Source organism: Drosophila montana, unplaced genomic scaffold, assembly GCF_035044405.1.
Source record: "Drosophila montana isolate Dmon_TW-CO22-7 unplaced genomic scaffold, ASM3504440v1 contig_3200_1, whole genome shotgun sequence".
In the NCBI taxonomy this organism is placed as follows: Eukaryota; Metazoa; Arthropoda; class Insecta; order Diptera; family Drosophilidae; genus Drosophila; species Drosophila montana.
This window is the reverse complement of record NW_026998080.1, coordinates 834,301-850,393: the sequence shown is the minus strand read 5'-3', so window position 1 is coordinate 850,393 and position 16,093 is coordinate 834,301. Positions and strand designations below refer to the sequence as shown.

The window sequence follows — 16,093 nt, the reverse complement described above, 5'->3', positions numbered from 1 at the left end:
CGGACAGACAAAGCTATATGGACACTGCTGTTAATGCTGATCAAAAATATATATACCTTATGGAGTCGAAGGTGTCTATGCGTTACACATTACATGACATAATTATAATACCCTCTACAAAATAAAAATAATAGTCAGACGTAGCTAAATTGATTTAAGGCTAAATATGCATTATGCATTTGCCTAATGGGGTAGGAGCTGGGCTTTACCCAGGCGTTATAAATTTGCTGTCAGAATTATAATTAAAATTAATTATGATGTTAAACATTTATTTTAGAGCACTTAGTTAAAACCACTCACTTAACTAAATACTTGGTGGTGTTTAAATTTAAATAGAATGTTAAAGCAATTAAATAAAGATAACGATTGTTTATTTAATGCAAACAATTTCACATGCCTGCTGCAAATTTAGAAAGCACTCAAAAAGTGAATGCAAATTTATTTAAATGCAAATGTTAAAATCAGGTTTTATTTATATTTTTATTTTTTTTTTTTGTCATTCGGCTTAAATGTGTTAAATCAATGCCTGGCACATTGTAATTAAAATGAATTATAACAAAGCGCTTACAATAATTAAATGCCGCTGACAAGAGCACGCGCAAATTAAACAATTGTTGACAATACAAAGAAAAACACATTTATTTACATTGGCTTTTTCTCCTCTGTCTGCCGTGACAAATAAAAATGTGCGCATAAATAATTTCAATTATAATCAAGTCTTAAGCTGCGAACGCACAAAGGGCTTTGGTGAAATTTTAAATTGAAAAAAAAAGATCGCACATCAAAAATGGGTTATAAACATAAAAAGGAGCGAAAACGCGAAAAATCACGCGGCTGTTGCACGCGGCGTATGCGCAATTTGCATGTTGTCGCCGATTTTTAAGCGTTCATACATAATAATAAAAGACGCTGCTAAGTCTGAGGTTAATTTGCGTAATGCGCTGTAATTTTTTAATGTGCCACAAAAACGAGCGGCAAACAACAAGAAAAATAAATAAGCAAAAAAAAGAAAGCAAATGAAAAAAAGGGTTACAAATAAAGCGAAAGCACGTAAAATGCGTAAAAATTCATTGCCACAAATGTGAAAATCGGCTCGAACGCGAACTTCGGCTCAACTGGGCAGCGGTTCGTTGCGGCCAGTATGTAGGGTTAGGGTATGGGCGGGGCGGGGGAGTTCAGTTTTCCATCGGGCTGAAATAAAAATGAGCTTGTCCTTCGGCTTGTGGCAAATGTGTAAGGCAATGCGCGCATTGAGCGTTCCGAATTCGCTTCGGCGACCCTTGCAGCTTGCAAAATTTTATTTATTTATTTTATGTACTTTCCTTTTAATGCCAGTGCAAATAAATAAAAAGAGAGTCGAAAAAAAATATAAATAAATAAATAAATGGGAGAGTGAAATAAGCAGGCAGGATTGGCACAATTACACGCTCGTCCTTCGGCAATTAACCAAAACCCGTTGCAAACAAAAAATCAGCAAAAGCTTAAAATTGCCAGCAAAAAAATAACAAAAAAAAAAAGTAACAAGAAATTCAAGCATTTAACAGCGAGTTGCTGGAGATTAAATGCACTACCAAAGGCATAAATTAAAATGAAGTGTTCTTAAAAAAATAAATTAAATTACAACTTTTTGTAAGTTGCCGACAATTTCCTTGATTCAATTAAATGAGCTGAAGGCCTCGACGCAAGCACGTAAGTAAAATATGCATAAATCTGAATACATATATGACGTTAAGCCACATCTCGCTCTTAAGTGGTCGCATTATAAAAGCCTGATAAAATGTTGTTAAACTAATTCATTTTCAAGCGAATGAACCAATTTAATAAGTAATGCTTATTGCTAGAATCTTAGCAAGGTGAGCCTTGGTAAGAATTCATTCAAAAACAATAAAGTTTATCATAAAAGAAAAAACTTGTCTGGCGAAAACTTTAAAGGCAGCCATATATGTTATTTATATAAACTCTCGAGGCTATCTTATTTCTTTTCCCAGATTAATGATTATGCAGTAGAAGTTTTCATGTTACACACCCAAAGACAAAGCTGAAATAGCCATTACTGAAAGTGTATTTAAAAAAGGAAGCAATAGAAAAAAAATCAAAACAAAAGCCGAAATGCAAAAGAGCCGCCAGTTGCCCAAAGCAATTGTGGGCGCATTTGCCCACTTATTTATCAAATCGACCAGCCCCCGCCGCCTAAACCCCCAAGCTGCCTTTACTTCCCGCCCACAGCTCCAGAGCCACCCGCTGCATATAGCCCTTTTTCGCAGCCATTTATCTCAAAGACAGGCTGATGCAAAAAGAACGCTTGGTATATTTATTTTGACCTTAATTAAAGAAGCATATTGCCCGCTTCGCATTTTTTTTTATGTACTATGCGGAGGTTTGTGTTTGCATGCAGCTGCGACGGCTGCTGCTGGGCGGCATTTGGCAAGGAGTTTGAGCCGGCAATTTACTGTGTCTTGTTTGCCTTGTAGATTTGGCCTGGTCGAATGCCAAAAATGTTGGCAGTGCGGCTCAAAAATTAAAATATAAACCAATATTTGCGTTGGCAGCAGCGAGGGGTCGAACATGTAACAAAAGCCGTCTAATTGCGAAATAATGAAATTCACTTTGTGCTGGCAATTGGCAGGCCATGTAAACTGCAAGATTAACCAAATGTGTTGGCCACTCGCAGCCAGCTCAACATTATGGCTAACAGGCCAGCTAGTACAAGCTGTTTAATTGCAAACTAATTCAAAACGAGCACACTTTATATAGCCAACTGTTGTACATTTCTAAATGGATTAAGGCCTAATGACACGAGCTCAAAATGCAACAACAACTTTGGATTAATGTTGTGGAAGAATATTACATTCGAATGCAACTAGAATTTAGGGCTCTTTATATGATAGTCAAGTTAAGGCTAGGTGGCAAAGCCGTATGTAAGCTTAATTTTGCGCTATTTATCGCATATTGCTTTAAGCTTTAATGTGCTTTCGAAGCATAGAAAGACAGAGTACAGTTTTGCGACTAAGTTGAACTTAATTTGCTTCAATAATTCTGGCCTAAAGCTTTAATGTTTTTCTTAAGCTACTTACATAGATGATTGAACAGAAAGAACGAGTAAAGCTACTTGAGATTATTGTGAGCTTTATTTACTTCATAGACAAGTAGTCTATTAATCAATAGTGTACTCTATCAAATCTGTCTAAAAGCTTTAATGTGCTTTCAAAGCACATTGAAGAAATGCTCTTTTATTTGAACAGAGAGATGTAATAGAGTATTTGCTATATCAAATCAGGCTAAAAGCTTTAATGCGCTTTGAAAGCTTATTCGATAGATGCTTCTACACTGTAACTGTTTTATTGCTCGTTATTAACACAATCTCAAAAGGAAATTGGTGACGACTAGGAGCGCTCATTAACGACATTTCTCAAGTCCTTTTCGTGCTTTCAAAGCACGCTATACATACTATATCCGTAAAGTACAGTACAAGTGGAAGCTTTCTGCTGATTTCTTTACAAGATTATTCTGAAAAAAGTGTTCAGTTAGCCTTATTTCATTGGAGCATAACAAGTTGCGTTCGTTGAACTTAGGCAAGTTGAAATCGCTGTCGCAGTTTGTCGCTTTGTCTTAAACGCCTTCAGGGGCACCGAAATCAACCTAAGCCGCAAAAGAGTTATGCTATTACATTTCTCTTGCTCACTTTCGGTTTTTTTCTCCTTTTTTTGAATGTTTTTTTTTTTTGCTTGGACTTCTTCGTGTCTGTTGGGCACTTCAATTACATAAAATTCACATTATTGGGCGCTGCGCATTTTGATGCGAGACGGCGTAAAAGAGTTTTTAAATTAAAGGCCAGAGGCTGCAAGTGCTGCTGCTGCTGCTGGTGCTGCCATCGCCATCGCCTGGCACTGCGCTGCCCGGGGCACAGGTCAGATTGATGGCCTGCTCCAACACCAGCCAACCAACAGCCGGAAATATTTTCTGTGGCACCCTTCACGCAAAAAAAGAATCACACACACACACAAAACACAAAAAAAACGAACACAAAGCACAGATACGGCCAACCGAGTGTTGCCAAATGAACGCCAAAGGCCAAAGCAATCGACAAAACAGCAGCAACACCCAAAGAATAAATAAAAGCATCTCCTAAATGTGCCATTGGCAAACCGCAGCCAAAATACCCTAACGAACATAGCTTAACGTCCTGTTAATTCTGTCAGCTGCCCCTAAAAGACCGGAGCTGTTTTTCAAGCTGAAGTTCGTTTGACTTAATTTTGAAATAAATATCTTAGTTAAATGGGTTGAAAAAATATATTTAAAAATGCATCTCCTCAAAAATTCAATTAATTATTTTGTTAAAAATATATTTTGAAATAAATTAAACGTTAAAAGTTTTTCGGAAAAAGCAATTTTAATTTGTAAAAAATCTTAAGGTTTTTTTTTCCAATTTTTTGTAATTTTATATTTATTTACGAAATTTACGAAATGTTTAAAAAAAAAATTTCTTAGAATAAATCATTTTTAATTTAAAAAAAGCCTAAAATTTTTTAATAGCATTTATAAAATTTTCCCTAAACTGAAACAATTTCTAAAGCTCAATAAAATTAAACTTTGCATAAAAAAATTATATTAAATTTATTTTAATTATTTTCCAATGCACAAGCTTTAATTTCTAAGCCAAAGCTATTCACAATCCAAACAGAGCTACGAATAGAGAGAGCGTATGAAAAGGCCAAGAAGTCCTCATGTAACTACAACAACAAACTAAACAGAAACAAAAAGAATGAAAAACAAAAAACAAAACACAGGCATTGGGCAAAGACAAAAGGGAGCCGTTTCTAATTTACATGCCACTGTTGTCGGTGGGTCGCTCCAATGGCTGGCCCCAAACAATTCATTTAAGGCTGCGCCGCTTTTCGCGCATTTACCGTTAAAAATTAATGCCCCCACTTGGCCAAGAGAGCGGGGATAGGGAGGGGGGGGTGGGTAGGCGGCAGAGAGAGTTGGCAACTCAATTCGGTAAATAACGCAGACACAAAGCGGGTTGAGGCTGCGTTTTGGGGCTGAAATTGTGAACTTTGAGCCTGGGGGCCAGCAGGACACAATGCAGTTAAAAGAAAAAAAAAACTTTAAAAATGGAGAAAACAGAAAAAAATATCGTGGTAATTTTTTATTTGAATCGCTGGGCAAAACAATTAAATCAGAATGTCCGCTAAACAGCGTTGAAAATGTGCGCCAAGTCGGCGTCGGGCCTAGGCGAGAGGTTGGGCGGTCAAGGGTTGGGGCTTAAATTTAATGCGCACTTCGAATGCCTTCACAGATTTTACTTTCCTTTTTTTTTTTTTTTGGCAATGGCTGGAAGAAAGTTTTCTGGGGCCAAAAATATGCGTAGTGCCAGTTAAGAGCCACAAGTAAATCCCATTCCAGACAATTAGGCGCAATTTGCATGATAAACGTGCGTGTGTATGTGTGCAGCCATCAAAGCAAGCCACAAAGAGCATGTTTAAGTGTCCCATATGCGTGTGAGGAACGTTTAGCGGGATCTACAAAAGTTTTGTCTGGCTGGGGGAAAAGCGCGCAGGGAAATCTTTTTGTGTGCGCTTCCACTTAAACGCTTTCGAATGAAGTTTCACGCGTAAAAGTCATAAATAAAATGCCAACCAAGCAACGCATGTGTGTGTGTGGGTGTGTGTGTGGGTGTGCGGACATGTGTGTGTGTGTGTGTGTCTGACAAATCTGTAAAGCAACGCCCAGCGCCATAACGAAGTCGAGCATACACGCACTCGCATATGAAAAACTCATTTAACTCATAAATTATGCACTAAAAAACAAATAACTCATCATTTTTATGCGCTCGTCGAAGTTCCTCAACTGTGTGTGTGTGTATGTGTGTGTGTGCGCGTGTGTGTGGCATTCATTGTATGTGACACATAGCACATAAATACACTCGTGCGAAAAAAAAAAGAAAAGCAACTGACTTTGCTAGACAAAGTCGTAAAATGGCAACTGGAAAAGTTGAAGAAAACGCCTGAGAACTTGCCTAGAACAAAATGTGTCCAAAATTGAAAGCCCACATTGGGGATTATATATGTAAGCAGTGCATAAAACTTAAATGAAATGATTGTGCTCAAGCCTAAGCCGTCTTTCAATTGATAATGATAAGCGCGAAAATTATGCAGACACTTGGAACTGCCTCTAATACAAATAGAATTTGTACGAAGCATGAGAAAAATATTTGTTGTCTTCTATAAGAAACTTTGTAATGGAAACAACTTTCGACTTCAATAAAGAATATTATATATATAAAAATGACTGATTTGCAATATTAGAAAAATATTTAAAAAATTCAAATTTAATCATAGGAGTAACAGATACATACTATATTTCTTGCTCAGATCCAAAGACATAATCAATATTTAGATAAGACAATCAATCAAAATTTGTAACTCACCTATGAAAAGTAGTTCCAGCGTTCCACAATGAACTAATTTTAAAGATACTTTTTGAAATATAGTAAAAAAAGATAATGCAGTTCAAATATTAACTGAAAATGAAAAAGAAAAATATTTGATGAAATTAAAACTAAACAATTTAATCCAGAATTCGCTTGCCTAGATTCAAACTTGAAGTCTTTAAGTATCTTTAAAGTCTTTAAAGTATCTTTAAAATCTAACAAGCAAACTTTTATTAACATTATGTTGTATATTGCAACAGCTCAAGCAAAGTGGTGTCTATCCTTAGTTAAACGTAATATAAACTATAATAAAAGCTGCGCCACGCATTGTGGTTTCAATGCCTGGCGCAAAACACACAAAACCACAAGACCTCAAGCATTCATAAATTTCTTTGGCTTAACTTTCACTGATGCCAAATGTAACTAAGATTTTCGCAGGGCTGTAACCGCTCGATCGGGTCTGCGAATGATATATAAGTGTATATAGATATACATGTGTGTGTGTGGGTATGTGTGTGTGTGTGTGTAAGCGCTGCTTTACATGCGCATATCTGACATATAAGCACACTCGAACATATCTTGAGGCAGCCATTTAGCAGTATTTAAAATTTATGACTTGACTATTAAGTACGTATTAACTGAATGCTTTGTGAATGCCATACGCTTCGCAGACTCCACGCAGCCGACTTTGAGCGCAAAGTGGCTCAAGAGTTGGCTAAGAGAATGGTAAAGCGCGGGGGGGTTGTAGGAGGTGAGGGGTAGGTGCCGCGGGCAAAACTCATACCCCTTTGTAAATCGCAACTTTTCCAGCTTTTATAAAAATTATTCAGTCACAGGAAGAAAAAAAAATGTATGAAGATAAATAAGAAGCAAACATGATCGAATGGATATATATCCTGTAATTAAGCACAATGTGAACAATAATAATTGTGTGTTGCATTTGGAGTAGGGTGGGAATTTTATGAAATTTTCAAGATTTTGGGGGGGCAAAAGAAATTTCAAATATAATTTTATTTTTATTTATATAAAATTCATTTGATTTAGTTAAATTTAATTAGGTAATTTAATTAATTTAAGTGCCTTATCATCTATTTCCACTGAGATAGCTATGCAGTTGATTTCTATATCCCTTTTCTTAAGCTTTTCCGTGCTTACAGGGTATAGAAAAGTAAGAGCTGCTTGACTGAAAGTTACCACAAACGGCAAAGTTGCAAGAGCTGCCGCCAAAAGTTGCAAAAAGTGCAGTCTCTTTGTTACCTGCTTGCCGCATCAGGCAATTGAGACAGTTTTTTATGAGTTTTTTTGTATTTTTTGCCCCTTCATATGAGTCAAGCTTTTTGCGGCTAGGCATGGGCGGCGGGCATGTGGGCGTGGTGTCTGATGGCTAGCAATTAGAGCAGAACTGCATTACGCTAATCAAATGATGGAGCTGAGGCTGCAGCTGGCATCGGGCGACAGCCGAGTGGCAACTGGCAACTGGCAACTGGTCACTTGGGCAGGAGATGAACGCATGAGCGAGCCAGTGCATCGGCGCTTTGCTAATTAGTCCCTTGAATCCTTTTAATACGATTACGCGATGCGATTGAGCAGCTGACCTATAGACAGACAGGCAGGCGGGCGAGGGCCCTGGCCATGTGTGTCTGCGTGTGTGTGTGTGTGGTCAACTTTGTCTAATGAACCGCACATTAGTGCAGGCGACAGCATTCAGGCCAGGGTATGCGCGCCAGGACTCTGACTTATTGGCATTTCTTGCTCAAACGCATTTAACGCGCACCAGAAATTACGATGTGCAGCAAACGGGTCTCCTCTCATTCAATGATTCCGCACAAAGTGTTGCCAGCTCCATCGGCTGACTGACCCACTGACTGACTGACTGCCTGCCTGCCTGGTTGCAGTTCAATTGAATTTCAGTGTTAAAGTTTTTGCAGTTACCCAACGAAACCCTGCCCTCCCTGCAGCTGCCTAGCATTCTTCTTGCTTTTATTGTGGGGCTGAAAAGTTTTTTGCGGCTCGACAAGTCCCGTTCACGCCCACTTGTACGCCTTCATCGATTAGTGGGCTGGTAATTTGGTTTATGTGCATTTGCTTTGGCTTTGGCTTTTCACCAGAAATATAAATTAGAAATTATTGGAGCATCAGCAGTTTTTCGGGGTTGGCTTCTCGCCCCTTTGGCCACAGCCAGCCAGCGGCGAGCGGCCAGCCAATTGATTTCAAGTGGCAGCAAAATTGTGTAATAAACATATATGGGAACAGGCATCAAATAATAATTGAAGTACATCCACAACTTCAATTCAATTGAAAGTCGATGGCCATTAACAAGAACAACAACAACCAAAACAACAACAACAGCAACTGCCTCCAGCAGCTGAGACAACTGAAAGCTGAGCTGCAGGCGCGCCTTATAATGTGAAATGAGGCACAATTAAACGCACCCAAATACACACACAAGCACACGCACACACACACTTGCTACGCAGGACACGCATATTATCAGCGTGTCGGCTGTGTAATGGAAACTGCAACAGAATTAGAGCAGAAATTACGAGTATGACTGTGACCGAAGCACGGCTGTTCGTCTCACTACGACTGTTGCAGCCATTTTTAATACCCTATAAATACATTTTTTATGAGCAGTATATCGTTATACGCGAGCCACATGCTGCTAAATCCATTAAACAAAACAAATAAATTTTTAAAGCCCATTTAATTCCTCATAATATGAGAAGAAAAATCTTAAAATATAAATATTTGTGGTAAATTCACCAAAATTATTGGAGCTATTTAAAAAAAAATAAAAATTTAGGTCAATCTAATAAATATTGTTATTGCAAACACCAAAAACTAAGCAGATGCAAAATATTCCATGAATACTGCTTTAAATTGGATTCAAACGAATTACTCTTCTATGGAAGTTATGAATCTAGGTAGTAGATTTACGCCTATTAATAATAATAATAATTTTAATAATAATAATAATTATTATTATAATAATAACAAAAGGCATACTTAAAAATAACAATATTAATAATAATAATAAATAATAATAATAATAATAATAACGGGAATGCTGAAAATGATGAAAAAATATAATAATAATAATAACAATAATATTAGTCATACAAAAGTAATAATAATTATTATTAAAATACAAACACCAACAAGCATAAAAACTATAATATATAAAATAATATTTTAATAAATAATTTATGGTTAGAAAGGGATTCCATGTCATAAATAAATAAATTGCAATGTCATTCAAATAAATTTTAGGATCAGTTAGAAAATGTAATAGATATATTGATCAATTTCTTAATAATAATAAATGTTTATTCAATCTACAAACATAGATATTGGCTGATAGAATTTGAGAAACACGCTTGCAATATTCAGTTTACAGTTCGTGATGTTATATGCCAAATGCTAGTTCCCATCCAACTCAAATTAGCATGTATATGAAAGAATTAAAAGAAGAAAAATAAGCTCAATGCCATTCTATATGCCCATCCCTGAGCCTCTGATCACATTAAGTACAGGGTACCTCACAGGCACATACGAACGTCTGCCTGTAACATTGCCTCTAAGTGCGAGTCACATTTTGGTTGGTGCATGTAATCAATACCGATTGTTATGGTTGTGGCAACGGCGGCATCATGAATGTCTGCCTTGTGGCATTGGCAAAAGCTCTATCTCTCCGTCTAGATGGCCAGCTCAAATTGCGAATACAAAATCAGAGTGCATGCCATATACCAATTTGTGTGTTTGGCGTAATTAAGAGCATAGCCGCATTTCATTGCCTTACTCTAATTGCCAACGGTCTGGCTACGAGTCCAGCTGTGCCAAGCCATCTAATTAAAACTATTCAATCGACAGTCTTTAAATATGTTTCAACCCGCCTGACTAAAGACACTACAAAACGTGAGGGCATGAGCGTGAGTGAGTTCTTTTCTCTACCTTTTTCTCTGTTAATATCCAGACTCTTCAGTAAACTTAATTCTATAATTTTCAAGTGGAAAAAGTGTATAAGACAAACATTTTTAAACAGAATTTCTTTATGTTCCCCTGCTTTCTCTTTCCTCTGAGACGAAGCAAAAAAAAAATTAACTTTAACTATTGCCATTAAAACAATGCAATAAGTTTCATAATAGTTGCTAGTTATTAACATAATTATTTTTTTTGTTGCCGTAATTTCTCTCATGGGGCAAGGTGATTTCGATGCAAACTGCATCAGTTAAAAGTTTTTTTTATTCATTTTTTGCGTATCAAGCTCGAGTTTCAGCTGCCCGCGAGCACTCGCTAACGACTTTGAGCTAATTACCAGATAATTTTTGTGGTAGTAAAAGTTCTTATTAGATTAGACAATCAAAATACGCGCATAGTTTTAAATGAATAACTATTTAAATATTGAGCGGTTACATTTTCACAAAGTTCGAAAGAATATACGTAAGAGCTTTAAAGCTTGGACACAAAGTAAACGTCCTTACCAGAGCTTTATAAATGTCCCCATTTCGGTACTTTTTAGCTAAGTTTCTAAAGCACAGCAATCTTTTGTTGGGTTATAAGCCCTAGAAAGCTTAAAGCTCTTATTCATTTTTAAGCTTTCAAATTTGACCTTGAATTCAGTTAAAGCTTTAAACAAAGCTTTAAAGACGTAAGCCAATTATTTTCAATTTCCAGTTTAAGTTTTTAACTGAAGAGTAAGGCCTTGAAGCTTTTTAGAGACTTCCAGATTTGGTTTACATCCAAACTAAGCGTCGCTTTTAAGAAAACAAAAGTATTTCCGGTTTGGGTTCTCGTATTGGATAAGCATAGTTATTTTTAGCACAATCTGATCTAAAAACTAGAATCTCATGTAAACCGATAAACATTGTACATATATCAAGGCTTAAAGGAACAATCCTTACATAATGCCTAGAAATACGTATATAAAGATATGTATTCTGATAATATGAATGGACTTAAAGCGCAATCGACAACAGACTTCGGGGAATTCCCTATGTCTTTAATACCTTGATTGACATATGGACTTGACAACGACAACAAATTAACTTGGCAATAAGTTTATCGGATTATGGTCGAAATACACTACCAAGGAGCGCTCAGTGTCGGTTGAGCGCAATTGAGTTAATCGCATTAAAGCAAAAGCTCACATGCATAAAGTAATCACATGAAAAACTGGGGTAAAAGGACGAAAACGAACCCTATCTTGGAATAACGAATGGAATCAGAGGAAAAGCTGCTAATAATTAAAGAATTAAAAAAACTCAAAGCCAGAACGCAATTTGAGAACTTTTGGTTTTGCTGAATTTGACATCAAGTTTATTGTGTATTTCTTTTAAATATTGAATATTTCTGTCTTTAATAACATTAATTAAAACATTTAAAAACGTTTAAGAATTTCGCTTGAACCTATCGACCAAAATTTCTGTCATATTTAGTAAATATACATATAATATAATCTCTACGGTACATACAATACAATAAATTCTGCTTAAATATATATAAAACACATGAACTCTGCCCGGTTAAAATATACGAATATCATATACATATAAAAGTCATATGCACAAACTTACACAGTTAAGTATTATCGTAGAATGCTTACATCGAGAATAGAATGAAGCACAAGTCTTTATAGTTGTTGGGAACATTTACATATAAATACATATATACACTAGCTTTTGCAACTACCAGATAGTTAGAAATATACAGAGTTATATTTGATTGGTATTTATACCAGCTTTCAACAGATACCATCTAATACTTAAGACTACAAATAATTTAGCTTATATATGTCCTAGTCCTTAGTAACTCACGTTCTATGCTTAGGTGGATCCTTTGCATTGCCCACTCTATAAAAATAGCTGTATTATTTTGATATTAGATGTCCTGCGGTCCAACTCACATGCCCGACAACTACTACATGAAATCACAAATTCTAATCATTTTCACTTTATAAGTAAAAACTGTAATTTTCCATGTTTTGTGTTTATATTTTTTCTTTGCGCAAACGATTGTCAAATATTTTATTTTTAATTTTAATTTTTTACACATAGTTGAATTCTTTTTCTTTTTGATTTATTGATGTAAATTATTTGCCTTACATTTTTTTTTCATACCCACATCCTATAAATTTGTCTCTTAAACGTTGCCTAACTATTATACTCTGCTGTACACCTTTTAGTAGTTTATTTAATTTTAAAATTTTTGAATACATATGTATATTCAAATATATTCTTTTATTTGTTTATTGAGCATTAAACACTTCACAATTGATCAAATATTATTATATTATTTCTTTTATTGAGCGTAAGTTTCTTTCCTTTGCTGTCTCTGATATATGTTCTTTGAAATTTGTACTACAGACCTCACAGTTGGATAACCTGACAAATTTCTGGGATATTTGCATATTGTACAATAAATATATATTATCATACACATAGATACATCAAGTTCCTGTAGTTGACATTTAACATTCAGATATATATAATATTTAATTTTCAATGAATAGTAAATATTTTAACATGTATATAGGTATTTCTTCTTTATCTAAATGTATGTGTGTGTGTGTGAGTCTGTTGCATAAATGCATTGTCTGAATCCTTGCCTGCTCCATATTTAAATATACCGCATTAGAAGAATATTATGTTTTTAGCTTTGTTTGATTTTTTTTGCACTTCCCATTGACAGCCTCACATTCACATGATAAGAGCGCAGTATTTGCACATTTTTGAGTTAATTGTTTTGCTTAAGTCTTAAAAAAATAGAGTTTTCGTAGTGGCTATAGATCTGATATGCTAGGAATACATATGCTTTGTTTACTTTATAATTATGCTTGATTTCTTGTTTTCATAATCTTTAAATAAAAAACCACTTAATCGTTGGATTAATCTTCAAAAAACAAAAGGAAAGTGAACAATTTGACGAGCTTTCAAAGCTTTATTGTATTGGCCAAAGCTCAACCTTGAATCTAAATAGTAATGTTCAACTCGACTTGCTGCAATAAATATTGACTGTGGCAATATATGAAATGCAGAAAAAAAACAAGTTGAAAGCACATGAAAACTGGAATGTGTTCATATGGCTTCTGAGCTTTAATGTGCTATTAAAGTCAATCGCTTATGAGAGCATAGCTCGACTGTCTGTAATATATTTTTTATCTGTGCATGCAACTAGGAATCCACGCGAAAGCTTTAATGTGCTTTCAGATATGTATTGCAACGAAGCCTGCTATTGAAAGCCAATCACAAGCTCGTGAAAGCTTACTAAAAACGAACTTAATCGACACAATAATCTTTTTATTTTGTGGCTTTTATCAGTGAAACTTGATAAGACGCTCAACGCACAAATAAAACAAATTAAGCAAAACTGAAGGGCAATAAATTTATAATCAATGTGTGTGTTTGTGTGTGTGTGCGCGCGTGTGTGTATAACTGTAACTGTATTTGTTGATATCTTATAGATATTAAAAGTAAAAGCGTCTTCGTATTTCAGTATTAATTAGCAAATAAATCACGCACGTCGGCATGCATGTAAATGAATCCACACACGTCTGCCCACGTTTGGCAACCTTGAAGCCACAGCCCACCCTCATGGAAACCAAAAGCCACCCTTTCCCTTTCCCACCTTTCAGCCCAATTGCCAGCTGCCAAAACAAAACGCCCAGCATAAACAATGCAGCCCCGCAGCCCCCACATCCCGCTTACTTTGCGTTGGGATCGCGCAATGAGCGCGTGGAGGGCAAACCACGCAAGCCCTTCTCCAATTTATCCGCATCGCCGGCGGAAAAGCGGAAATTCATTGTCTGTCCCAGGCTCTGGCCCTGTGCCTGGCTCTGGTTGACGCCTAACAAAAACCGACTGCGCTGCTTGCCGGCGACAATGCCGTTGGCTGCTTCGCTGCTGCCGCTGCCGCTGCCCACATCAACCATGGCACTGCGCGAGCCGCGCCTGGGTCCTAGGAGCTCAATGCTCTCCTCTTCGTCCAGGCCATAGCTGGCCACGCTGGCAGCTGGCACGGGCACAGGTATCTTTGCCGGCGGCGAGTACTCGGCATTTGCCTCGGACAGGCGTCGGTATTCGCCGCTGCGCGAATGCTGCAGCTTCCACGAAGCGCGTCGCGTATTTGCGACACTGTGGCTGCTGTTGCTGCAGTGCACCGAGGCGTTGGTGGTGGTCAGATTGCCGGTGCTCTGCGACACGAGACAGTTGGAGCCGGAGCTGCTGCTGGATAGGCTGGAGTTGCTGCCACCGCTGCCGCTGCGACGCATGCCCCGTTTGCTGCGGTGCAACTGATGCTGTTGCTGCTGCTGCTGCGGCTGTTGTTGTTGCTGTTGTGATTGCAGTTGTTGCTGCTCCTGGAGCAGCTCCTGGCCAGCTGGCTGCTCCTCAGGCGTTAGCAGTGCATCGGTGCTCTTGCAACAGCTTTGATGACTGGCGGAATGCTTCATGGTCCAGCGAAAATCATTGGAGTTCTCATCATCCAGCGGCGGATAGACGCGTCCAGTTGCCAGCGGCGGCGGCAAACGTTCCTTGGAGCTGCTCAAGCTGGGCTCCGTTGCCAGCGGCGAGACGCACTCATCGATGGTATTTAGTGGCGAGATTTGCAGCACTTGCTTCTGCTGCAAGAGCTCAATTTCATTCTTGATGGCCGGCTCAATGCCCAGCAGGCCCAACACCAGGCGCGGATTGGCCAGCACAAAGCGCTCAAAGGTGGGAAAATCGATGCGATAGAAATCCGTTTGACAGCTGCGACTCGTCTTCGGTGTGGCTGGCTCCACGCTGGCCGGCGACGCGGCCTTTGAGCTGGGCGCTGTGCCCATGGCCGGCAGCTGCATTTCGCGTCCCCACACCTCGGGCGGGTGTGAGGAGCTGCGCTGCAAGGCCGCCGCATCGTTAACCATGCCCATGGCCAAAGTGCCGCCCATTAGCGGCACATCGCCGCCAGCCAAACCCAGGCCAGCCCTTGCTGCCGCAACCCCACTGATGTTGGGTATGGAACGCGCCGGTGGAAATTTGAGCGAACCATGCGAGCTCATGGCAGCGGATGAATAAGTCATTTCCTGCAGCGCGCTAATTGCATTGCGCACCTCAGCGCTCAGCTGGGCGACATCCTGATGCAGTGTGGACACCTGCGAGTCGAGACGCTCCAGCGAGGGACGTTTGCCGCCCGCCTCCTCCTCAATGGTGGGCTCCACCTCCTCAAAGGAGTTGCGATCCAAGCTGTTGGCCATGTTTAGCGGACGCTGTCGTTTGTTTGGCTCCCGCAAAGTTATCAAGGAGCGTCCACGCTGATGCAATCGCTGATGACGCGGACTATTCATGCCCAGCAGCGGCGACCGTGTGATGCTGTGATGCGGCGAAGGCGATGTTGATGTTGACAGAGGACCGCCTGCAATTCCGCCAACAGCTGCTGCAGGTTCCTTATCCTGTTCGCCATTGCAATCGGCCTCCTCACGATTCTCATCATCCTCACTGATGCTGGGCAACGGAAATGTGGGTCCAATGTCCGATTCTTGATTCTCGTAGCCCTCACGCAAATTGAATGTCAGATCATGCTGTATGTCATTCGCAAACTGCTGCTGGTACTCCGGATATAGTCGGAGCACCTCCACCAGACCGCCCATGTGTATGCACTTCAGATCGCAGTAGGTGAGCGCCTACA

At 38.6% G+C, this 16,093-nt stretch overlaps 1 protein-coding gene across 1 annotated transcript in view; it reads right to left on the bottom strand.

Annotated features, from left to right (window-relative positions):
* Window positions 1–13,507: 13,507 nt before the first annotated feature.
* Elk (Eag-like K[+] channel) overlaps window positions 13,508–16,093 on the bottom strand; it is a 72,794-nt gene continuing 70,208 nt past the window's right edge. The window contains exon 17 of the mRNA XM_064687647.1: window positions 13,508–16,088. Within this exon, the coding sequence (XP_064543717.1) occupies window positions 14,133–16,088 (1,956 nt within the window). The 3' untranslated portion in view covers window positions 13,508–14,132. The remainder of the gene's footprint in view (window positions 16,089–16,093) is intronic.